At 43.2% G+C, this 25789-nt stretch overlaps 1 protein-coding gene across 1 annotated transcript in view; it reads left to right on the top strand.

Annotated features, from left to right (window-relative positions):
• Positions 1 to 25789, top strand: part of FHOD3 (formin homology 2 domain containing 3) — a 403414-nt gene that overhangs the window by 205413 nt on the left and 172212 nt on the right. The window contains 2 exon segments of the mRNA XM_077753850.1: positions 7783 to 7877; positions 22510 to 22621. Of these exon segments, the coding sequence (XP_077609976.1) occupies positions 7783 to 7877; positions 22510 to 22621 (207 nt within the window).

Genomic DNA, 25789 nt, shown 5'->3' with positions numbered 1-25789 from the left:
AACAAAAAACCCAGCAAGGAGCAAAGAAGGACATTATAATGATGAAAGTGTCAGTTCATCCAGAAATGAAAAAACTAGAACTTCAAAATAGATAAAGCAGAAGCTTCACTGAAATAAGAAATGGAAAACCATCAATTCTAGTTGGAGACTTCAACATTCCTCTCTGGTGATCAGTAGAGCTGGTCAGCTAAAAATCGGCGAAGCTCTAGAGGAACTATACAGCACCCTCTGCCAGCTGACTCCAGTTGAAATTCTCAGAGCACTCCACCCAACTACAGTGGAGGACACGCGCTCTTCAAGTGTAGGTAAAATAGTCACCAAGATGGACCTCATCCTGGGCCATAAGACAGATCATAACAACTTTAAAAGAAATGAAACCATGTGATAGGTTTTTGGACCATCATGGAATTGAACTTTTTAATAACAAAGATAACAGGCATATTTCTGTATGCTTAGAAATTAAACAACATACTTCAAAATTATTTCTATGTTGAAGATAACTTCTAGATGGAAATTAGAAAATATTTTGAACAAATTGAAAACACAGAATAGCAGAAATTGGGAAATGCAGTTAAAATAATGCATGGAGGGAAATTTGTACCATTACATGCTTATATTAGAAACAAGAATGCAAACATTCACCTTAAGAAACCAAAGTAAAGGGATGCCTGGGTGGTTCAGTCTGTTAAGAGTCCAATGCTTGATCTCACTCAGGTCGTGATCTCGTGGTTCATGAGTTTGAGCCCCACATCTGGCTCTGCACTGTCAGATTCTTTCTTGGGATTCTCTCTCTCCTTCTGCCCCCCCCTTTCTATCTGTGTTTGCAAATAAGTAAACTTAAAGAAGAAAACAGAATGGGAAAAAAGAGAAACTGAAGCAAGTAGAAGGAAGGAAATAATAAAGAGTAGAAATTAGCAAAATTGAAAACAGAAAAACAAGAAAAAAAACAGTGAAGCAAAAATAAAAATAGATTTTCTGAAAAGAAAAATGAAAAGCAATTATGGGGAAAAAAAGACAGTATTTGCCAACATCTGGAATGAAGACATTATATCATAATAGACCCCGCAGACATTAAATGGGTAATAAGAGAATTATAAACTGTTCTAAGCACATAAAATTGATACCTTAGATGAAATTTGTTAAAGACTACACACTACTAAAACTCACCAAAAATACAATGGGTAACCCAGTTAGCCCTATTTTAACTGTTACTAACAAGGTCTACTAAAGAAATTTAATTTCCAGTTACTAATCTTCTTAAAAAGAAATCTCCAGGCCCATGTAGTTTCCTGGTTAATGTAAACATTTAAAGACCATAAAACCAATATTGTACAGGCTCTTCTAGAAAGTAGAAGAGGGGATGATTCCTCAAATGGTTCATTTTATAAGACCAGAATTACCATGATAGAAAACAAGACAAAGGTAGAATACTATAAACCAGTATCTCTCATGAGACAAGAAGCAAAAATCTTCAGCAAATATTAGTAAGTGCAGCAACACATAAAAGGATAATGCACCATGGCCAGGAAGGAATGCAAGGATGGATCAATATTTGAAGTTTACTCTGTGTAACCCACCACATTGTTTGCAAAAAAACCACATGATATTGAAATAGAAAAAGCATTTGACAAAATTCAGCTTTCACTTATTTAAAAAAAATCTTGAGCAAACTAGAAATTAGAGGGAGCTTTTTTGCCTTGATAAAGGACAATGTAAAAAACCAAAACAACCCTACAGCTGATGTCATAATTTTGAAAGACTAAATGTTGTCCTCAAATTATTGAGAACAAGGCAAGGATGTCTACTTTTATCACTCCTGCTCAATGTTGTACTGAAAATCTTAACCAGTACAGTCAGGCAAGGTGAGGGCAGGGGAGGAAGGAAGATATACATTGGGAAGGAAGAAATTAAATAGTTTTTCCTTACAGCATAATTGTCTAAGTGGAAAGTCTGAAGGAATCTACAAGAACAAACCCTGAAAACTTAGAATTAATACATTTAACAAAGTTACAGGACATAAGGTCAACATACAAAAATCAGTTTTATTTCTACATGAGAATAATAAAGACTTTAGAAAGGAAATGTTTCAAAAATACAATTTCCAGTAGCTCCCCAAAATGTGAAAATCTTAAAATTTAGTAAAAAGTCATATACAGATTCTGTAGCTATAAACTACAAAGCACTGATGAAAGCAATCAGATGATTTAAATTAATAAACAAATATGGGGCACCTGGGTGGCTTAGTCGGTTAAGCGTCCGACTTTCGCTTAGGTCATGATCTCGCGGTTCGTGGGTTCGAGCCCCGTGTCGGGCTCTGTGCTGACTGCCAGCCCAGAGCCTGGAGCCTGTTTCAGAGTCTGTGACTCCCTCTCTCTCTGACCCTCCCCTGTTCACGCTGTCTCTCTCTCTCCTAGAAATAAATAAAACATTAAAAAAAATAAAAAAATAATAAATAGTTCATGGATTAGAAGATTCAACATAGTAAAGATGTCAGTTCTCAAAGTTTATCTGTAATGCATTTCTCATAATACTTCCAGAAAGATTTTATGTAGATTTAGACAAGCTTTTTCTAAAATTCATATGAAAAGGCCAAAGGACAGGAATAGCCAAAATAATTTTGAAAAGGAGTGAAATTGTAGGAATCCTGTTACCTGATTATAAGAGTTACTATAAAGCTACGGTAGTCAAGATAGCATGGTATTGGCAAAGGGATAGATGAATGGAAGAGAGAGCCAGAAATAGAGACACACAAACATAGCTAATTGATTTGTTGTTTTTTTTTTTTGAAAATCTGTGAAACCAATTAAATAAAAACAGAATAGTCTCTTCAAAAAATGGAGCTGGATTCCATAGACATCTGTATGAAAAAAAAATGAATTTCGATCTAAACCTCACAATTTACACAAAGGTTATCTCAAAATGGATCATATAGCTAAAAAAGTAAAACTACAGATTTTTAAAAAATTATATAATTTTTATAAATTTATTTCGAGGGGCGCCTAGGTGGCTCAGTCAGTTAAGCGTCCAACTTCAGCTCAGGTCATGATCTCACCATTTGTGGGTTCGAGACCCGTGTCGGGCTCTATGCTGATAGCCAGCTCAGATCTTGGAGGCTATTTCAGATTTTGTGTGTGTGTCTCTCTCTCTGACCCTCCCCTGCTCACGCTCGCTTGCTCGCTCTCTCTCAGAAATAAAACATTAAAATTTTTTTAAAAATTTATTTTGAGAGTGATTGTATATATGTATAGGTGTATGTATGTGTATTCAAATGGCTTAGTCATATAATAGACATCTCTATTTTTTAATTTATTTTGAGAGAGAGAGCATGAGCAGGGGAAGGGCAGAGGGAGAGAGAGAATCTTAAATACTTTCCATGTTCAGCATGCAGGACTTGATCCCAGACCCTGGGATCATGACCTGATCCAAAATCAAGTCAGATGGTCAACCAACTGAGCCTCCCAGGCACCCCCAAACTAAAATTTTTAGGGAAAACAGGAGGAAACTTTTATGACTTAGCATCAGGCAGAAGGTCTACTCCCCTACTTTATGTCTTTGAGATTCTTTCAATGTGTGCTTCTGTTCACTAGACGATTGACTTCAGTGAGGTAATTTATAGGACTCACATTCATTGAGCAATTTACTCTGAGTCAGGCATTGTTCTAACTCAATCCCTACAACACCTCTGCAAAATCGAGACTACAGTATTTACTATCTCACTTTTGAGATGGCAAAACTGAAGCACAAATATTCGTAAGTGTATCTCGCGTAAATTCCATCAGTGGCAGAACAGCAAATACCCTGAGCAGCCTGTTTTTGGACCTGGGCTGTTACCCACCTCCGTTCTGACATCCTCATCTTCCTCATTCTTTTTGAAAATGCAAATCACTGATTTTCATGGCTCCCTTGACTCAGGCCATCTACTTTATCTTTCTGTGTGAATTCTATTCATCCCCCCGCATTTAGGTTGGTGGGTTTTTGAGGTTGAATCAGTGCGGTGTTAACCCACTTCAGTCCACTTAGCGCCCTCTTGTGTCTGCAGTGGATTTTACAGAAAGCAGTGCTTCTGCGCTAGGACTGGGATACAAAAGATCAAGAGGGAAAGCTTTTGATGATCAAAATGTGACAAATCAGTGTGATCAGAAACTTGAATTCCATTAGACATGGACTTTTTGGTGAGTTGCCTCCATGTGATTTGTGAATAACAATATGATCTTGGAGGGAAGCCGATCATAGAAAACTTAAGGATATTCAAATTGGCTTTTAAATCTCATTTTGCTGTCGTCTTTTGTCATAGGGCTCTAGCCTTTTGGATTTCCTACAGTGCAGGCAGCCCTGAGCTGTTAGGGTGAAGACCTTCAATCCTAGCTTTTCAGCGTTAGAGACAGGGTCTTCTTTAGGGATTCATCTCTTCAAAGGCTGGAGGGTAGATTGTCTCCCCTGTGCCCTTAGGCTAATCTAGAAGAAGGTGTTAAAATCTGCCTGTGGATTTGCTTCACCAGTGGAAGTAGAATGGGAAGAGGACAGTGATGCATGCTTCCCTTTCCTGGAGGTTTGCCAGTTTGTTTTGGGTAGGAGAGGAGGAAAGAAAGGTGGAAAGGGAAAAAATGGGGTAGCATGTACTGAATTCTTGGCGCTATTCCCTGGTGTGGGCTGTACCTTTCTGAAGGAGGGAGGAGTACATTGGGAGGGATGGGCTAGGAAAAGAAGTCTAAAAACCAAGAAAAACGCCTAATGCTTTCTATTAAACAATCATATTTTGTTCCTTTTTGTATATTTATTTACTTTCTTATTACAAATGTAATAGATGTCCATAATGGGAAATACAAAAACAAAAGGAAAAAAAAATATCCAAAGAACATACACCCAATCATAAGTTTAATATTTCTTGTATTTTCCTTTCCTTCTATGCATGAAGACTTGACTGTTTTGTTGAATTATGTCATGTTTATAATTTTTTACATTTTAACATTTCTCAGAAACATTTTATGGGTTAGGACATAACACACAGTCATTTACTAAAGCTGAGTTCTAGAACTACGGTAGATATTTAAGTCTTAGTTAATATTTTTTTAATTTTAATATTGTTTGAGAGAGAAAGCAGAGGAGGGACAGAAAGAGAGGGAGCAGGAGGGAGAACACCAACCAGGCTCTGCGTTCAGCACAGAGCCCAGTGTGGGGCTCGATCTCAACAACCATGAAATGACCTGAGCTCAAATCAGGAGTTGAGATGCTCAGCTGACTGAGCCACCCAAGTGCCCCAGGTCTTAGTTAATATTTTAATATCGGTGACACTTCAGTGACTGTCTTCACTGCTGCTTCACTTTTTTTTTTTAAACTGAGGATTTTTTTCTTAGTACAGATTCTTGAAATCACTATGTCTGGAAAGAGGTCAGAGAGGACTTTTAGGCTCCCAGTAGTGACACAAAAGAGCCCGCTTACCCTGGCTGGAGGTGGGCTCCACCCCTTGGTATCAGTGGTGGTCGTGTGTGTGTGTGTGTGTGTGTGTGTGTGTGTGTGTGTAATGTTTGTTTATTTTTGAGGGAGAGAGCGAGACAGCACGAGTTGGGGAAGTGCAGAAAGCGAGGGAGACACAGAATCCAAAGCAGGCATCAGGCTCTGAGCTCTCAGCACAGAGTCAACAGGGAGCTCGGACCCACCAGCATGGGATCATGACCTGAGCTGAAGTGACTTAACACTTAACTGACTGACCGATTCCCACCCCTCCCATCCCCACCCGGTATCAATGGGGTTTTTAGAGTACATTCTTGTACTTTTCAGAGACTTGGGTTTTCTTTTCTCTGTCAAATGGGAGTAACACCTAAAGTGCCCCCTCAGACCTTGGCACACAGTGGGCATTAAATAAATAGAAATTATTTTTAAAGCAATTACAGCACTAAATAACCTTGTTAAAGGATTTGTACCAGTTTGCCTTGCCACCCGGAATGTGTGAGGTTACTTGTTGAACCTCTCAAGCATTTGATACCTAATTATTTCTTTCAAAAAATACCTCTGCTGATTTAACAGAAAACGTTACCTCATTATCTTTTTAATTCTTTTATTATAGTGATGATGGACAAATTGATGTGTTATTGTAAACCAGCTTGCTGTCTCTCTTACGAAATGCTTTTGACTTTTTTCTCTCGGTATTTAGCATTTTCTTATCAATTTGTATGAATTGTTTATACAGTAAATCATCAAAACCTTTATCATACTTGCTATCATATGGCCATTTATTATTTCTTTACATTAAACTTTGATTTTCTTTATACGTTACATACTTCTTTCTCATGAAGATGATAAAGTGGTTGTAATTGTGATCTCTTCGTTGTAAATTCTGGGGATGAATTTTTAATTGGGTCTATATTTCTTGCAAAGAATGACAACATTATGTATTCCTTTCCAACCATCCTACCCCTCATTGCCTGAAATTCTGTAATAGGGCTAAATAATCATGGGGCTTAGTGGACACCATCTTTTAATTTTCTGGATTTTAATAGGACTATCTCCAGTGTTGCACCATTAAATGGAATAGTAATCTGTTATTTTAAAAAAAACCGCAGTGTTGTGTCAAGGATATATTCAGTTTTTTAAACAAAAGCTTAAGTTTTTGCATATTTAGGAGCATCCTTTTTCTCACGATATCTATGTGGTTTTATTTGATCTTTTGTTGGCTAGGAAAATAAGTACTTCTTAACATCATGTATGTATTTTTATGCTTGGAATTAGTGTATACTCCCTATTTTATGTTTCACTGCTTCCATTCAGCCCCATTTTCCTACAACCTACATATAAACGTGTGTGTGTGCATGTTTGACGAATAAAAGAATATATATCCATATATTAAGAGTGGCTAGCCTTAAATTGTGGCATTATTGAATTATTTTCACTTCATTCTTCTGTATTTTCCAATTTTCTAAAATGAGGTGTCCTACTGTGACCATGAAAAAAGTGTTGCCTAAAAACATCAATCCTGTGCCAGGTAATGGTGGGTGAAAAAAGATTTAGGAGGTCACACATGATTTAAGGAAGTCTATTTATGTCGCATATGTAACTTGTTTGTTCATTATCTAGAATCCAAGTGATTTTGATATGAAGGGAACTGAAGAATTAGAGTTAATAATTGTTTTTTTTTTAAAGGTAACAATATGGCCTGTGTTTTCTTTCTGATGAATAATGATAATATGCGATGACTGTCTTTTCCTTAACTAAGCATTTGGGACTTGGCATCTGAAAACTTATTTTTTTCAGGCTTTCTGACATTTCAAAGAATCTGAATAGTCTTTTAATGGAATTACAAATCATAAAATATGTATTTATCTCTTACCTTAAGGATTAAAATTATATTAGTTCAGGATGGTTCATAGCATCTGAGACCTGTCAGGTTGCTTTTCAAAACCTGATTTTGCCTCTTGGCCCCTGAGGGAGGCCGCAATCCAGACACCATCCCGGGGATATGGTTGCCCTGTCTGGGATGGCACACAGATATAGAAACATACAAACATGCATTTATACATCAGGACACACAGAAACAACAATCACTGGATTTGGTACCTTAATTGCATCTTCTAGACACCAGGAATAGCCCTTGCTTCCTCTGCCATGGTCAACACTTTCTCTCTGAGAAGAGATTTAGCTAATTTCAGAGCTCAGGAAATCTCTTCAGATTTGATTCATAACACACTGTATGTACTTAAAATATGAAAATCTCAACTGACGTTATGATCACTGAAGATTCCATATAAAACCGTAACGTCTCCTCCTTTTTTCTCCTCTCTTCTGTAGCTTTGGGCCAGATTATGTTGTATGTGGATGGGATGAATGGAGTAATAAACCACAATGAAACCATTCAGTGGCTGTACACTCTCATTGGGTCAAAGGTAAGAGAAGGTTATAGCTGAACTTTTATTCGGTTTGCGTATCACACACCTTTCTTTTTGTTCTCTCTGAGATGGTTTTGTGAAAAGGAAGTCTATTCAGCTTGGTTCCAGCCTTGTAACAGGATAAGTGAAGAGGACTGTTTTACAGATTTTAAAATACATTCAAATTGCAAAAAGCTTATGAATTTTTAATGCATTTTATGTTTTCTTCTTTTAAGCTTTAATCAGATGCTTTTGGCACCTCTAGTTTTTAGTGTTTAACTTAAAAATTGTACCATAGATACGGTATCAATCTTACCTGTTCCATTTCATGCTCACTTATGTTCAATGACGTCAGGACACATTTGTGTGTTGTGCATAGGTATGTGCATATTTTTATATGCAGTTGAAGGAATTTGAGACCCCCTTTCAACTCTACCATCAGTTATAGAAGTAATTTAACATTTAGTAAAGATTGACCAGGCCCCAGACACCACAGTAGGTGTTCTGTAAGCATTACACCTCCTTTAATCCACTGAGACCGTGATGAGGTAAAGAGCATCATCCTCATTTTGCAATTGAGAAGAGAGTGCTTAGTTGGGAGAATCCTCTAATTTCTCCCATGGATCTTGGCATGTGATGACTTGATCCAACACGACTTGATCCCACGCCCTGGGAGTGCCCCGCCAAGGGGGCAGATTAACCCTATCCCTTGAGGTGTACCGCACGCTGGGCAAGCCTGGCGTGGTCTTCCCTGCAACCTCAGTGGGGGCCATGAGAGAGGCCGTTTGGAGGGGGGGTGAGGAGGAGTAAGATGAGGATCCTGTCCTGCGCAGGTGTGAGTGAACCGAGGCTGGAGTGTCGTCAGCTTTTGGGGTGAGGATGGGGAGGGGCAGTGTGGAGGAGATGAAATTGACGGTAGTGGGCAACGAGATCAGGCAGCGGGGCATCTAAAGGGTCTGCACGGGGGACTTGAACCTGACTTACACAGGTCACAGAGTCAACATAATATTCTGGGGGGCGTCCGGAGAGCCCGTGATCAGCCCAAACTGCTCCCATCCCTGTCCTCACTGCCACCCCACTTTGGCAAGCCTATCAAGGCTGCTGTGCACTAGCGATATGCTCATGGTGGTGTCTTCTCTCTTGGCCAGACCTCTCCTGTTACCTGCTTCCCAAAGACTCTGGGGTTGCTGCAGGGACGGTCAGCCCTGATTTGACTTTGTGTCGAGGAGAGATTCCATTTGAGGTTTATCGTCCTTGCAGACTGTCATCCTGATGATGGTGCCCTTGTGTCGTGAGAAGGGCCTTTTCTCTATGGATGGCACTGATGCACAGTACTCATTGTGTCCCATATCCTTGGTTGACCCTTACATCTCCCTCTCAGTTTTCCTTTTCCTCATATTATTGATGATCGATTTCCCCCCATTTCATAGTAGAAATAGCCATGGTTTCTCTTAGAAGACTGATAATTTTGTCTGTCTCTCAATCTCTCCCTCGCCCCAGTTTTTGGCTTTTTTTCTATGGAAAATGGAAATGACTCTATTTACAAACTGCTGTAGGTGACCTTAGATGCTGAATGAAATGCTGGCTTTACTAGGTTGATTTCGCCAGGCTGAGGGAAGATTTCTATCTCATATCTTGTTTCAGTGTTCTCTGTTTTTTCCTTATGCTGGGAACCCTCCCCAAGCTTCGTGTTCATTTGAAAGCTGCTCCCTTCCCAAGCTCTTTGGATGGTCTTGAGGACCCCACAGTCTAGGGAGAGGGGAGGAGATGCTGCAATAGAAATGACTTCTGGTACATGTTATCGACAAATAAAGAAATCCTTGTAGCTTTACTATAGTCGATAAAACACCAATAGCCAGCCCTATTTCTAAAAGGAAATAAAATCTAACATAGTAGGAAAAGTGACAGTCTTTTAGCTTATCAGCAAGAAGGTCATAGAGCAAGGGCAAGATCTAGGTGGTGGGTCGGGAGGAAGAAGCAAGGATATAGAGGGAAATACACGGAGGGAAGACAGGGAGATGGGGAAACGTGAGATGAGAGACCCCAGGGGAGAAAAAGAAAAAGGAGAAGAGAAGGAGGAAACAGTCCCCACAGTGGTCATTTCTCTGCTCAGTAGAAGGGAGGGAAGGACTCAGAGTCCTTGGTGTTGCAATACCATCCTGTTGAGTTTTCTTTGGAATCATTCTTTTAAGAGAAGCAAATGAAATGGAACCTCCTTATTGCATTTCTATGTAACATGGAGAAATCCTAAAAATCAGAAGTCTTCAAAGATGGGTTTGTAGGAATTATTCTATCCCAGCCTCCTTTCTCTGTCCAGCAGACAGTGTTCGTGACCCTGGGCTTCTCTCCCTGAGGCCTCTGTCAGAGGTGGGGTGTTTCTCTCCCCAGCCACATGGGGCATCTGTACTAAATCAGTGCTGGTTTTTCCTCCATCTTTGATTGCCCAAAGGAGGGTCCATGGTAGTCTCCAGCCCCTGTGCTCCACACTGAGCCAGTCCCTGTGAGGACAAGAAAATAGAGCCAATGGTCAGCCTGAGCCTTGGAGCTTACAGTGTTGTGAGAAACGGGACCATGGGTGACCTGCCTAGGTCCACCCACTGTGGTGTCACATACAGGACTTGCTCTGTTCTGCAGGGTGTGTTCAGCTCCAGGCTGGTGGCTGGAAGTCAGCAGTGACAGCAGCCAGCAGATTGATTTTCCATGTAGTTCTAATGAGATCTGCTCTTATTTGCAAAACCAGCAACGGAGGCCCCTAACATCCCCCCTTACCCCCATGTCTGGATAGTGAAGTATCTGCAAGAAGCATGGGTGCACAGACTGAAACCCTTAGGTTTTGGGAAGGGAGCCTCTGTCCCCTCCTTACGCATAGCTTTTTCAAGTTCAAATTAAGAAGTCCAGAAAGCCAGAGGTCCTAGGGTTTTCTTTTGACTAACAGTCCAATTTCTTGGAATCTAAAAGGTTTACCTTGAAATCGTATTGTTTTAGCCTTAAACAGGCACAGAGTCAATAAATGAAATCTTGGATTAGAGAAACTTTGTCATTCCGTTTTCATAATTGTTCGTTTTCCTTCCATGAAAGGCAACAAGATGTGATCTTGCAGCCTGCCAGTGGGTCATTATGCAATGCATATTTGCAGATATTTGAGACTCCTAGCCAGAGGAGAAAATGATGCATTTGCAGCCAAATAATTACTTTTTTAAAAAGAAAGGAAAAAAGTGTTTTCAATACTGTGTTTCATTTTATTTACAAAAGCCCATCTTTAAAGTCTGCAGTCAGAGGTTGGAAGCAGATGCCCGTCTCCCGACTTCTCCCACAGCCAGAAGTCTAATAAATTGGGGTGAAATGATTCAGCTTGTGCTGTAAAGCATGGCCTTCCATCCCTCTAACACAGAAAGAGTGTCTCTTTTTACAGATCACCTTCTTGCCTATGGGGGAGGCCCGAGGTTCCCCACCTCCTGTGGGTTCTCCAGGGATACCTCTGCTGCAGGCATGGAATCATCCCTCTCTGGATTGCCATCCACCTTGGTTCAGTCTCCTCTCTCTCTTTTCCTGTCCCCCCTCACCCCCACCATGGAATTTTTTTCAGCTGTGCCCCAGGTTGCGGATCACAGACCTCTGGCCTTCCTTTGTGCTTGTTTGGAGGTAGACATGCTTGCACAGTAGCAGAGTGGTGAGGTGGTGACACCTGGTCACAAGTTGCAGGGGAAGCAGAACAGTGGAGATATGGAGACGTCTCGAGGAAAAGCCTGATAGGTTTGGGTTTCCGGATGTGGATAAGGAGAAGCAGGAATCAAAGATAGAGTCACGATTTTGAATCAGAGCAGCTAGGAGTCTGGCATTGCCTCTGGCAGGAACAGAGAAGTTGGACCCTGAGATTCGTTGGCAGGAGAGCTTTGGCATGCTGGTTTTGAGGTGGAGGCAGTGTCCACGAGGACACCTAAGCCAGTGCCTCCACGGTGCCATTTGCTCCAGGAAGAGGGGAGGACGTTGAGTGCACCCTTTGGTCTCAAGTCCTTGGCGTGCCCTCTGATCCCTGCAGATGCCCCACCTGTGAGTGAGACCTGGAGCTCTTTTTGGGTCACATGATATAAAATAGAATCCTGGCCTTGAGGAGATGGGCGAGGTCTTGTTAACGATGTCACCAGCCACATTCCTGATCCTTCTAGAGGCAGAGGGAGGGCTGTTGTTGGGTCCGGGAAGTGGTGGGAGGCCTTCCTTCCTGGGACTCGTATCCACCCCCCTGACATTAAACAAACCCTGCCTCCTTATGGGTTCTCCAGGGCTGCCTCTTGTTGCGTTGAGCAGACACCGCGCACTGCTTTCTGGAGCAGCACAAGCTCGCTTCCCCTTGAAAGCTCTTGGAGTTTTATAAGGCACTCAGCATGTCCCCTGTCCAAGCTAAGCTTGACTGCTGCCACAGATAGTCCTTGGCGACATAATTTGCAGTCCCTCATCATACTGGGAATAGCATCCTTCTTCCACAGATCCCACTTTGTATTGATGAGGCTTTTCAGCCGCAGCCCTGGGTGCTGGCTCAAATCAGACTGATAATGCACTAAACTTCCCAGAGGTTTTTTGTTTGTTTGTTTGTTTTTTAGACATCCATATTTGCCAGTTTCTTCCGTTCTGCATCTCTGTGATTGATATACACCTAAATGCAGAGCTTTGCATTATTTTCCCCATGGATATCGGTCAGAGTTCCAGTCTTGAGATGATTTTGCATTTTGCTTCGGCCATTCATCGTGTTAACTGTTAGTCCTAGTTTTATTTGACACAAATTTAATGAGGAGAGCTTCTCTGTCATTACCCAAAATGTCGATACAGGCAAGGAATGCAGAAGCCAGTGCAGTGTGCAGGCTGACAGATTGTCGTTTTTAGACCATTTTGGTGCAGCTAGTGGGAAGACGCTGAACCCTGATCATCCAGCCTCATTTCTTCATTGAGTTCCAAGGTGAAAGTCAACATATGCTGCATCTGCTGTTAAGTGCGGAGCTCTGAGACGAAGTACACTTGTGTGATTCTTTGGGTGGATTGTTTTTTCATCTATAGAATGCGGATAATAATCTATAAAATAGGGATAATAATAGTGAGGAATAGGTAGAACACTGAGCATTATATTTGCACACTGGTGTCGGGTGTTATAAGTCAGCATCTCTTTTCCCTGAACTCTACCAACCTCCTGTTTATTTTTTTTTAAATTTTTTATTTTTAGTCTTTATTTTTGAGAGAGAGAGGGAGAAAGAACATAGCAGGAGAGGTAGACACAGAATCTGAAGCACTCTCTTACCTGCTAGCATAGAGCCTGATGTAGAGCTCGAACCCATGAACTGCGAGGTCATGACCTGAGCTGAAGTCGGATGCTCAACCGACTGAGCCACCCAGGCACCACCCAACCGCCTGTTTAAAGAAGGAGATGGGTTGAGGTGCCTGGGTGGCTCAGTCGGTTGGGTGACCAACTTTGGCTCAGGTCATGATCTCATGGTTCGTGGTTTCGAGCCCCGCGTCGGGCTCTGTGCTGACAGGTAGCTCAGAGCCTGGAGCCTGTTTCGGATTCTGTGTCACCCTTCCCTGTTCCTGCTGTCTCTCTCTCTCAGAAATAAATAAAATAAAATAAAGAAAGAAAGAAAGAAGGAGATGGGCTCAGCTTGCCAGAACCTGCTTACTTGGAAACTGCTGGTCCCAGGTCTGTCTGTCTGTCTCTCACTCTCTCACTCTCTTTCCCCTCTAAGTGCTTATGAGACTTTCATCCAGAAAGCCTTTGGAGCATGTTGCCAGGCGGCATCAGTTGGAAGGTATAATAAAGTGTAGGGTATAAATTTTCAACTTCATCTATAATCCTTCTGAAATTTGGGATGTGAATTTTACCTTGTGTGAGATGCCTGTATTATAACTTCTCAAAACATCATATATTCTGCTCACTTATTCTTACAAGTATTACGCAGGAGTATGTTAATTTATATGTTCAAATGCAATAACTAAGAGTTTCCATGTTTGTAAGATGTTATTTGAATTCCTGTTACCACTCCAGTGGAACGTCAGATGTGCTGTTGTTTGAAGTGCATAGTTTTCCATGATTTTTAATTTCTGCTGCTTTGGAGCTTGACACGAGGAAGTTGAGATTGAGATTGTGCGCCTTGCTTAGAATCATTTTCCCTTTAGTAGGATGCTTGTTGAGGTGTTCTTGCATCTGGCTTCTGTCTGGGAAGGGAAAGTTTCAGGATTTAAAGTGTTGCCTGTGATTGACATCAAAATATGCTTTGTGTGGTTAAAACTGATTCGCTCTCTTTCCCTCTGTTGCATTTTGGGCAGTTTCTGTTGTCTCTGCTCTGCTGTGTCAAGTCTTCCTGATGAACTTGTGAAATACATTCTTTTTCATTCTTTTTCCCTTTAACAGTGCTTTTTGTTTATAGCATTTCCATCTGACTCTTTCTAGTTTCCTTCCACCGACATTTCCCATTGGTTCATGCACGTTGTCCCCCTTTTCCACCAAAGATGTTTTTTTTTTTTTACATATTGATAATTGTGCATTATAGAATTCCAAAGTTGTTAAATCTGTCTTTTGATTGCTTTGTTTCTTTTTTTTTTTTTTTAAGTTTGTTTATTTTTGAGAGGGAGAGAGAGGCAGAGAGTGAATCCCAAGTGGGACTTGAACTCATGAAACATGAGATCATGACCTGAGCCTAAATCAAGAATTGGAAGCTTAACGGACTGACCCACCCAGGCACCCCTGTTGATTGCTTAGTTTCTTGACAGCAGGTGTGAGGACTTAGGGTTTGTAAAACTTTGACTGAATTTTTATGATCATAAGAGTATATACTCTCTTTGTATAAAACTTTAGAAATACAAAAAAGAGGGGGAATCACCTGAAATACTTCTATATAGATTTAAGGATTAACTTTGTACANATCATGACCTAAGCGGAAGTCGGACGCCTAACCGACTAAGCCACCCAGGCGCCCCATGTGTCATACTATTTTAAAAACATTAAATGCCTATGTAATAGTTATAGAAATGTACTAAATTCATTTGACTTTTCTCTTGTTAATCAAATTGTTTGATATTATAGTATTTAAAGAGCTTTGTTACTAACTTCATGTAAACATGTTTAGTGAATGAGGTTATGTTTGAATGTTTTTCTGTGTTTATCATTGTTGCATTAGGTAAGATTTTAAAAATTTCTACAAGTTTTAATGGAATGTTCAAGTAATATTTGCGTTAGAGAGATAGTGGGCACCAAGGGCTATCTTTCCCTTAGGGCTATTGCTGTCCTTCTGTTTTTTTGGATAAATACAGCTAGAAAACTCATTCTCACCTGTAGGATCTCTTGGATGCCCATATGAGGATAATATCAGAACAAGAAAAAGACAAAAAAGAGAAGACATAGTTTTACTCGTTCTTATTTTAGGAAGATGTCAGGGAGAGAGACCAGATCTTACGGCAGCCAGCATGCTGAGAGGACCCTATGGTCCCGAATGGCTCTCCAGCCACAGCACTGGACAGCAGTTTCTTTAATCCACTTTGAGGTGATCAGCATCAGGGAGCTGATTTGTGGAGGGAACCATAATTCTAAAGAGGCTTATTGATAACCTGGAATAGTAGCTCACTGATTTCCACAAGCAAGATCCCCATGAGCAAGAGAAACAGGAGCGGAGTTGGGCTTTGACCCCTCTGCCCTTTTAGGGCATTTGGTCAGGACTAGCAGCTGTGTTCTAGCATTTGGAGAGGCTAGGGATGGGTGATTCTAAGACAGGAGAATATTTGGGAGTGATGGAAACACCCCAGAGCCACCAATGTGCTGTTGCTGGGGAAGCACCACTCTAGGAGAGTTGGATGGGCAGGAGAATGAGAGGAAGCATAGGCTTCCAGGAGCCAGCCTGGGCCTGGCTCTGTCAACTCAGGTTTGCTTTTATACTAGTACTGTGAACCCCGCTCCCCACAGCCTCCCTCCATCTNTCCTCAGCCAGGTTTCCAGGGCTGATTATTTACTTAGGAAAAATCTTTAATTTTGATTATGACTCATGAGAGAACATTTGTAGCATTTCCCCAAGGCTTACGTGTTTGCACCAGAGAGAAAGATGGGGCTCCCCATAGGATAGCAGAGAGAATCGGATTGGCCTTTGTGTTTTCCTTTGATGTCTTTCAGAAATTAGTTGTGTGACAAGTTATGCAGCCTTCTAGAACATGAGATTTTGCCTCTGAGAATGGGGATGTCACTAACTGGACAAGTATCAACCGTGTTGATGTCCCCCCTTCATTTGGCAGATATTACCAGGGTGTTCTTTAAGGCAGTAGTTTAGTGTGGAGGTTTTGGTATTCCTTAGTTAACAATAACAGTGGATATATGTTCCCTCTTATCAACTAACTCTTCATAATTCCATTGTGTATCCTGAGAGTTAGCAAAGGGGGTGCTTTCTGGCCTTGTCCACTTTTATTCATTGCTCTCTAAAGAAACTTCCTGCTAAGCCCCAGAAGTTTATCTCAAACGAAAGAAAATGTTCACTGGTAGCATTTTTTATTGTTTTGATACTTAATTACTTCTGAATATTCTGCTGTGTGTTACATCCTGAAAGATTTCCTCTCCATTAACTCATAAACACTTACCAGGTTCCCAGACTCACACCTGGCTACTACATGAATCACAAATGTAGTTTGGTTCCCTTTCTGCAAATTCCATCAGGTCATACAGAGGTTAGCCATCAGGCCCGGAGGCCATAGCATGTGGATTTGGTACAGGTGAGACTTCCTGTCTGGGCAGGTGCGCCAGCCCTGGTCTCTACATGCCTCCTCCTGTGCCAGGTACCTGCAAAACCACAGCCCAGAGTTCTGTACTCAGGTAATCTGTCTGGGCCCACACTTCATTTTTGACAAGACCCAGTTCATTTTGCAGATGACATTTTAGAAAGGGACAGATTCAGGGTCAGAGGTATCTGTTGGACTGTTTGATAACCAGTTACAAAGGCTTTGGGGCCAATTCTGAGCTCAAGGATATGCCACTGGAATAAAGTATTTACGTGTGAAAGACTTGAAAGTATCTTAACTTGCTTGATTCTTTCTTGTTGTTAAAATAGTCTATATATTCTTACTTCTGGTAACCTGGTAACCAATGTGGAAAAGCTTTATAACTCAAGTTATCTTACCAATTTCTAATTCAGTTTTAATAACCAGCATCCACTTCTAGAACATATATTTATGCTTTTTAGTGGAAAATGAAACAAACAGAATGAAGCATGTTTTTCTAACCCCTTTGTAATTTAAATCCTGAGGTTTAGAAATTGTTTTCTTTTTATGGTTGTTGAAGTTTTAGAAGACGAGTAGGAATTTGGAAATTTTTTTTGGAATACTTTTATTTCTACTTAATAAGCAGCATATTTGACCTTCTAAGTATAGTTCTTGTGTTTCTCTAAGTACAATAAAACATGACAGGAGTTCCAGTTTGCTCTACTGTGCAAAATTATTGAGAAACTGGCTTTTATGCTTTTTCCATACATCTGGTAGTTATACTGTATCTAAAACCCAGTCGCCCGGGTTCTGTGCTGGCTGACTCCGCACCCTCTCTGTGGGTTGGTCCAGAAAATTAAAAAAGGTAAAGGTCCTATTTCAACAGTATCCTGCCACTCCTCTCCGAGGCCCAGCTTCCTGGCATGGAGGTGACATTAGATCCCCAACATGTTTATGGACCCCGGAGGCTTGATCCCCAGACAGAGGCTTGACCTGACAGATGTTACATCCCTGGGTCAAAAGGCATCTCTGTTCCCCTGAAGGTTCATGGCCTCTATTTTATGCTGAGTAAGAACAGAGTGCAAGATGATCATTGTCGCTGAAAGTAAACCTCCGCCCAGTTGCCCCCAAGGTGTGCTAAATACTTAGGGGAAGCACAGTTCACAGCTGGCTGCCTGTTCTCCTGCCCTCGTAACAAAGGGGTTGTCTAGAGTCCTGTTAAATACTATGATTTAGCTACGTGTTTGAAAGCAATATGAAGCATAATTTATTATAATGGACAGTGTTAAAATAGAATATTAGGCTCCCCTAGCATGTAATTACAGAAAATGTAGGCAACGTGTAGCTCAAAGGCTGAATCTAGACCCCCGGTGTGTTTCCTCTAGCCCTAAGGAACTGGGATTATTCGTGGGAGCATGATCCCAAAGGCTGACATACAGCTCTTGCATTGCGCGGAAGCCCACAGGCGGCTGGATCAGATCCGAGCCTGTTCTTCTGACTCTCCCTCCCTGCTGTAAAGGGCTGTCTCCTGGCAAGTGCTCTCTGTCCTCAGCAGCCTGGCTCTGAGGGCCTGTAGCACAGATAAGATCCAATCATGTGGGTATGGACATATTCCGAGTCTTCTCTCGGCAGTGAGATGACCATCTCCTTGAAGGCAGGGCCATGGCTTTCTAACTATCCTCACAGGTGCTGGGCATCTGGAAAGCACTCAACATTGTCGAAGGAAGCAGCACAGCATCTTGGGGCAGGGAGGACCTTAAATGGGGTCAGCCTATTCCACCACCATCCAGGTTCTGAATTTCTTCTGTGGTAGCCTTAGCGGGTGGCCCCTCTGATCCTCAGATGCAAGGAACTTGCCCATTTGTCTTTGACCTGCTGCTTCTGAGATGGACTCCCTTTTGCCCTGTATTCATTTAACTGTTTCAGGGCTTCTTGCTTCAGTTTCTCATGTGATTGGTGTACCTTCAGAAGGAGAATCAATTCTTACTGATTTTCCTTCATTCTTAGACAGATGGACAAGTGCTGGAGGCTGTAAGTCACTGCATTGGGACGTGTCATCAGCACACAAAGGAGCAACAGGCAGAGCTAAAATCCAGTAGCTCAGGTTGCAGGGACACCGCCTTGTCCCTGTGAGGGGCCGTCAGTGGCTGAGCCATGTGTGGTGTGTGTGTCACCTGTTCCCACCTTCCTCATTCGTGGTCCTTGCTCTTGCCGCCATGCTGGGCCCGCTTCTCCTTACCTGTCCCTGTCCTGTGGTTTTTCCCTTCCCAGTGGATATGGGCTGGCCTTTCCCATAACCGTTTCTATTAAAATGTGTCCAAGATAAGTGCAGTGGAGCCAGGAGTGGGTTTTTAAGAGCTTTGAGATGAGCAGCGTGTTTGGACTTGGACGGATGGGTGTGTGGCCTCCACTGTGGCTGTTCCAAAGCTTTGGAGGGTTTTGACTGTATTCCAGATACTTGTGGGCATCAAATTAAATGATTTCTGGATAAATAAGGGTTGATGTAGAAACCTTTTAAAGTAATGTGCTTTTATTACTTTCAAGTCTCTGCAGTGATGCTAATAAGGTATTTCTGGGGAGGAGTCGTGCCGGACGTACTTGGTGATTAGTTAGGACATGCTTGCGATTAGTACCGTGTGTTTCCATAAACTCACATTCTGCTTTTTTCCTAAAGTAGTTTAACTATCAAACATGTTTGGTATTAATTTCACATAGTAAGGCTTCCAAACACACGTAAATACACACTCAGGCTCAATAGAAGCCAAATTCATAGAAGCCTAAAATCATGAATCAGAACAGTTTGGGATTTTTTTTTTTTTAAATAAAAATACAAGGCCAAAAGAACTCTAAACAGAGCCTTTATAGCAAAGGAGAAGCAGACATGAATAGACATGTTGAGACCAATAAAAAAAAAAAAAAGACTTTGCTAGAAAACAGTGGTTTTTTTTAAAAATAGGCTTCATGGGGGAGAGTAGCTAATGGGTTCTGAGTCCCTGGGACTGTGTTGGCCAAGATCTTGTGACCACAGAGATGCTCAGGAGGAACCTTGATGAGAGGGATGTGAGAGGGCTCCTGTGGGATGGGAGTGGGGCGAGGGGAGCCAGGATCTTGCCCAGGAAGGCACTGAGAAGGCTTAATCTCCTTAATAATAGGCCGCCCACTGAGGAAGTGGCCTGGGCTTGCTAGGTTGTTTTATTTACTTGAAGAAATGTCTATAGCTCTAAACATACAAAGATAGCACAGTTCATTAGGCCTTGCCTTCCTCTTCTACCCCCAGCTTTGTGGTTGAAAAAAAATACCCTGGAATTCAGTCTGTTGCTAGTCCAGGAGCAGAGGACTGAATGTGAGGACTCAAGTTATGAAAGTAAAAACCCTGTAAAGAGTTCAAAGACCTCTAAAGAATTAAGTGTTCAGTGTGGTAAGGCTGTAACGGTGAGAACGGAAGCCCAAGGCAATGCTTTTCATTCGGACCATTGTGGACCCCCACCCCCACATTGGTCCGAGACCCACATTGCCGAGAACTAGGCTGGTGTGGAGGATGGAGGCTTGGGGCAAGGTGTGTGCTCCTCGTGACCTAAGGGGGATGCATTTGAAGAACAAGCCTCAAGTGCAGTCCTGACCCATCAGCTACTCTGGGACAGAGGCTGTTTCTGGTGTGTCACTAAAACACCTCTGCTACCAGGTAGCTTATGTCCTAGTTGGGGGCAGCAGAGGAAGGTCAGGTGCATATGTAACAATTTGAGGTCATGGTAAAGGATGTGAAGAATATAAAGCACTGAGGGGAAAGTGACCAAGGAGTCCCTTTAGATGAAGGAATTAGGAAGGCATATCCCATGAAGGGAAATTTTTCAGACCTGAAGTCTAAGGAAAGGCCAGTTCTGTGGTGACTGGTTTCAGGCAGAAAATAGCCCCTGAGAAGTCCTCGAAGCATGAGCAAGCTTTAGTATGTTAAAAACACATCATCACATGACTGCAGAAAGGTAGATGGAGGGAGCACACTGGGCAGGAAAGAGAGTCATGGGTGGGCCGAGATATGAAGGCTGTGGGAGTGGATTCCATCCTGAGCTCAGTGGTCAGGGGGGAGGGTTGAGAGTGTGGTGGTCACCGAAGCTAAATTTTATCCATTCGGACATTGGGGAAGCTGGGGAGCCTTCTGGAAGTACTTAAGAGGCTCTTACAGTGGGCCAGGATGGACAGTGTGATGGAGAGGTAGATGGATTCAGGGAAGCTCTTAAGAGGAGATCTGACAGCACTGGTGGGTGGATCTGCTGTGGGAATGGCGTGAGAGAAGTACCAAGTTACCTGCACTGGCCACTCAGTGGGTGGTGGCACCTCGAGCTGACGTGGGGAGTGGAGGGAGCAGGTGGGATGGAATGAGCCTACATGAGATCAAGGGCTCTCTTTTGGCCACCTGAATTTGAGGTGCTTGTTAGCATATGAGTAGCGATGCCAGAGCCCAGGAGTTTGGTCAGGACTAGAGTGCAACAGTTAGCGTCAAGTCATAGACAGAATTTAAAACCAAGAGACTAGATGAGCTTACCTAGAGGGAGTGTATGGAAAGAAAAGGAAAGAATGCAGGAGTGAACTCTGAGCCTTCCCCCACCTAGAGGTTGAGCACTCTAGAAGGAGCCAGCAAGGGAGCGGCCACTCAGGTGAGAGACTGAGATTGGCCATGGTGAGAGGAAATGGTTCTTGGAGGGAGCAATTGTGTCATATGCCATTAGGGGTTGAAATGAGCAGAGAAGTAACCATCAGATTTAACAACATGGAGGCCACCGGCAATCCTAAGAAGGGTAATTTACACCATGTGCTGGAGTGCACGATGGATGTTCCAAGTTCCTTGTAAGATCTACATGGGACCCTAGTATATTAATGTGAGCTGTTGCCCCCAGACGACCCTGGGTCTTCCTTGTGCTGCAAATGGAGGACCTGAAGCTGATTCTGCACAACCAAGGTGATAGAGTTGAGGGGTCAGGGATTTACTGGTCATTAACTGATTCATTCATTCATTGAGCAAGCATTGCAGAGCCCACCCAATGCCAAATGCAGTTCCAGGTCCTCTGGAAACACTGCAGATAAACCCCCCTCCCCTTGAAAATATTACTCTCTGAGGGTGGGGCCCTGCCAAGCAAGTGGGTGGGGATAGCCCAAGATGGGCTCCTTGTTTCTTAGATGTGTGATTTGAACCCATTTCCAGGAGAGAGTTGGTGGGTGAATTCCTTTAGGAGGAGGTTCTTGGAAGGAAGCGAGGCTCAGGGTAGGGGGACTATAGATGATGAGTTGCAGCAGCAGCCCCCAGGGGATTGGGAGGGAGGTGACATGGACCCTCCCCTCCCCCAGCCCAGGCTGCCACAGGTAGCCCCCAGGGCTGGCTGATCTTCAGCTGGAAGGTTTGGGAATTTCTCTGGGTGGGTGACCTGTGACCTGTACAGGGAAGGCCTCCCAGGCTGTTGGTGGCTCCTCACTAGTGCTGTGCCCTGGGCCCAGCAGGATGGTTCAGATTCCCAGTTGCCTCAGCTAGGTGGTATGGCTTTGGGCAAGTCCTTTATCCTCCTGGGTCCACTTCCTTACCAGAAAAACGAGCATTGTGATCATTCCTACCTTGCAGTGTTCCAGTCTGGATAGTGTGAAGCAACAGACTTGGCAAGTGCTACCTTGATGGTTGAGAGACCACAGGCTATGGGCTCTGGAGCCAGAGGCTTTGGGTTCAAATTCTGATTCTGTTTCTGGGTTAGGCAGGGTAATCCGTGCCTCAGTTTCCTGATCTGTGCAGTGGGCATAACACTAACTCCTGTTTCTGAGGTATCCAGCAAAGGCATCTGTGTGCTCAGGGAAGAGTTCCCCCGGCCAGAGCAAGCACTGGGTGCCAGCGTGCCTTTGGGTGTATGCAGACCGTCTGCAGTGACACGTTGGTTTTCTCTTTTCTGCACAGTTCCGCCTGGTGGTGAAGACAGCCCTGAAGCTGCTGCTGGTCTTTGTGGAGTACTCAGAGTCCAATGCCCCTCTTCTGATTCAGGCCGTCACCGCTGTTGACACTAAAAGGGGTAAGTGGTCCCCACCCACTGTTGCAAAGATGCCCACTGTAGGCAGGCTTCCATTTTTAACATGTTCGAAACAGAATTGAGTGTGAACAATTGTGCAGACTCCCCACTTGAGGAAACATCATTTTTAGAATAGTAAGTATACAAAGATTAGGGGTGGAATGTGCTTTAACAGAGGCAAAAAAAAAAAAAAAGGCACCCATGAACTTGCCCAAGACAGGGCAGACCCTGAACTTACCTTGTTTTTTAAAACAGTTTTTTAACATTTATTCATTTTTGAGGGACATAAAGTGAGAGGGAGAGAGGCAGAGAGAGAAGGAGACAGAATACGAAGCAGGCCCCAGGCTCTAAGCTGCCAGCACAGAGCCTGACATGGGATTTGAACCCATAAACTGCAAGAGCATGACCTGAGCTGAAGTCATGTGACTTCAGCTGTCCCCAGCCCCGTCCACTGAACACAGAGCCAGCCCCTTCTCCACTTCTCCCTTGTCCAGGTCCCCCTGGCTCCTTTCTCCTCCTCATCTCACACCTGCTTTATTGGCTCTGACCCTTAGCTGTTCCTTGAATCTTCTCCCCTCCTTCCCTCCATCCCAGGTCCCTCTAGTGGGGGCCCTCACCATCTGTCACCTGGCATCCCTCACCTCCCTGAAATACTACCCTCACCTCTGCTATTGGGAAAGTCTTCTAAAACACAACTTTGGTCCTAATATTTCCCTGCCAGCGGCTTCCCCCTGCCTGCAGGATTAGGTGTAAACCCTGTAACTGACCCTTCACCACCCAGGCCCTGTCCACCTGTTACCCTCCACCTCCCACCTGGCCTGCACTGTCCCTTCCCTATCTCGGGTCCATCATGGGCACTCAGAGCCCCGTATGCCCCCTTCTCTGCCGTGTTGTTGTCACTGATGTTTCCAACGACTGTGTGCCCTACTTGAGGGCAGGGTCTTTGGCTCTCCCCTTGGTTTCTGAGCTCATAGCTGCTCCATAGCATGCAGGCCTTCCATACGTACTCGATGATGGAAGGCCTTTGGATTGGGTTTAGCGTGTAACATGCTGTGGCCTCAATAATATTACGAAGCCTGAAGCTAACGTGTTAGGGGCTTTTTGTTTTGTCCTTTTAAAAAACATATTTGGTGGGGCGCCTGGGTGGCTTAGTCGGTTAAGCATCCGGCTTTCGCTTAGGTCACGATCTCGCGGTTCGTGGGTTCGAGCCCTGCGTCAGGCTCTGTGCTGACTGTCAGCTCAGAGCCTGGAGCCTATTTCAGAGTCTGTATCTCCCTCTCCCTCTGACCCTCCCCTGCTCACGCTGTCTTTCTCTCTCTCCTAGAAATAAAATAAAAATATTAAAAAAAAAATAAAAAAATAAAAAAAACATATTTGGGTTGGTTCTATAGTAGGACATTATTAATACTATTATCATCCCCACAAAGACTCAAAATCAAAAACTTCATAGCATTTATTTGTTTTTCTTTTTATGATTAGAACAGTAAAGCTCTCTGTAGAAAATGTGGAAAATATAAAGGAGATGATAACAAATCACCTCTAATCTCACCAGACAGAAATAATTGTTCACATGTTGGTGTGTTTCCTTACAGTTCCATGTATATATTTCTGTGCACACTTAGGCACACATCAGCTGAGCTACCACCGTCAAAAAGGAACAAGGGGCCTAAATCGCACTCCATGATTCAAACCATTTCTGTCTCTGGGCTCCCTGTTGCTCAGAGACTCACCTTCCATTATGGAATCCACAGATGAAAGAAAGCAGCTCACTAGTTTCTTTGGAAGTCGGAATATCAGCTAGTGAAAGCCCTCTAGGGCCATAAATTGAGCTCCCATTCCTTTCCCACAAATGCCCAGGCAGATGTTAGCCCCAGGCCTGGTGGGTCACAGGTTGTGTGAGAGAGACAAGCCCTCGTGCATAGACAGGGCTATGAATCTGGAAGATGAATCCCAGACCAGAGTGGGCCTGTGTGTTTCTTTCTACCACAGCATGCTTCCATCCCATGCCAGATTCTAAATCTCTTACGGCCAAGAGCAGATTTATGGAACCAGCTGAGAATCCTTAATGAAGACAGCCAGTGGTTCAGAAACCAGGGTTTGTGTTTCTATTTAATGAGGTTTAGGGCCAAAGGTGGGTGTGTGGGAAGACAACGAGGTGGACCCTTTTATTGGTCCTTGGAGGGGTTGTGCTCCATCTGCCAACTCTGGGCATTACTTTGGGGGCAGTTAAATTGTTATCCTGTCCTAAATTTCAGGTAACCCATGGACCCTCCTCATGGAGGCTATATTCAAAGGATAAGCCTTCTCATGGTCTTTGGGGTCCTCCTTTGGCTTCATTTAGTTGGGAACTTAAAATTTCCTTCCTTAGACTTCACTTTGCATGAAGACTGTGTGGTGGGGGGAGGGGGGGGAGTGTGGATAGAGGAGTGTCCTTGAGATCACCCAGAGCTTGGTACCCACATCTAAGACCCCATCTACCAGCCCAGCCAGAGGCTCTCTCTTTTCTTCAGTGTCTTCCCCGAGAGAGAATGATGGCCATCTTTTCTCAATTTGTTACAAAAAAAAGGCAGCTAATGGATTGTTTTCTCAACTTGATGGTCTGCCTATAAAATTTCTTAACTTCTTGGCAGCTACTGCCATCTGTCTGCTACTGAGCGCTAGCAGCTGAAAAAAAAAAAAAAAAAGAAACCCCAATGGAAAAACTCAGACATACCATATCACATGGTTCAATAACATGTTTCTCTGTGGACATGTGTGGTCTTGGCCATGATTCTAAAGTGCATACATATAACATCATCCTATTTTACTGCTGGTAAAATTGGTCCTGAGCCCTGTGATGGAACAAAACGTATAAATATGTCCGGATGCTCTGCAGAGGGAGCCATGACTTCCAGGTGTGTTTCCACCTCACAGGATTAGAAGCAGCTCTCTCTCTCCCTCTCAGCTGGGTGAAGGGCTAGACGGAGGTGACTGAGGACCAACCGAGCATGTCCATTGGTGCACAGGTTTATAAATAAGCCATAAATTTTACTCCTCAAAGTGGCTTTAGAGCCATCCCTCTGTGGGGTAGGGTGGAGAATGGACCTGCTGAAGTGTAGGCTGGCATTTTAGTTTTTGTAAATAGAAAGGAATTCTTTTGGATGATGAAAACTGTCAGATTTAAATAATCAG

This window comes from Crocuta crocuta, unplaced genomic scaffold, assembly GCF_008692635.1.
Source record: "Crocuta crocuta isolate KB4526 unplaced genomic scaffold, BGI_CrCroc_1.0 scaffold231, whole genome shotgun sequence".
NCBI classification, from domain to species: domain Eukaryota; kingdom Metazoa; phylum Chordata; class Mammalia; order Carnivora; family Hyaenidae; genus Crocuta; species Crocuta crocuta.
Note: the sequence above shows the minus strand (reverse complement) of the source record. Positions and strands in the feature narration are given on the sequence as shown.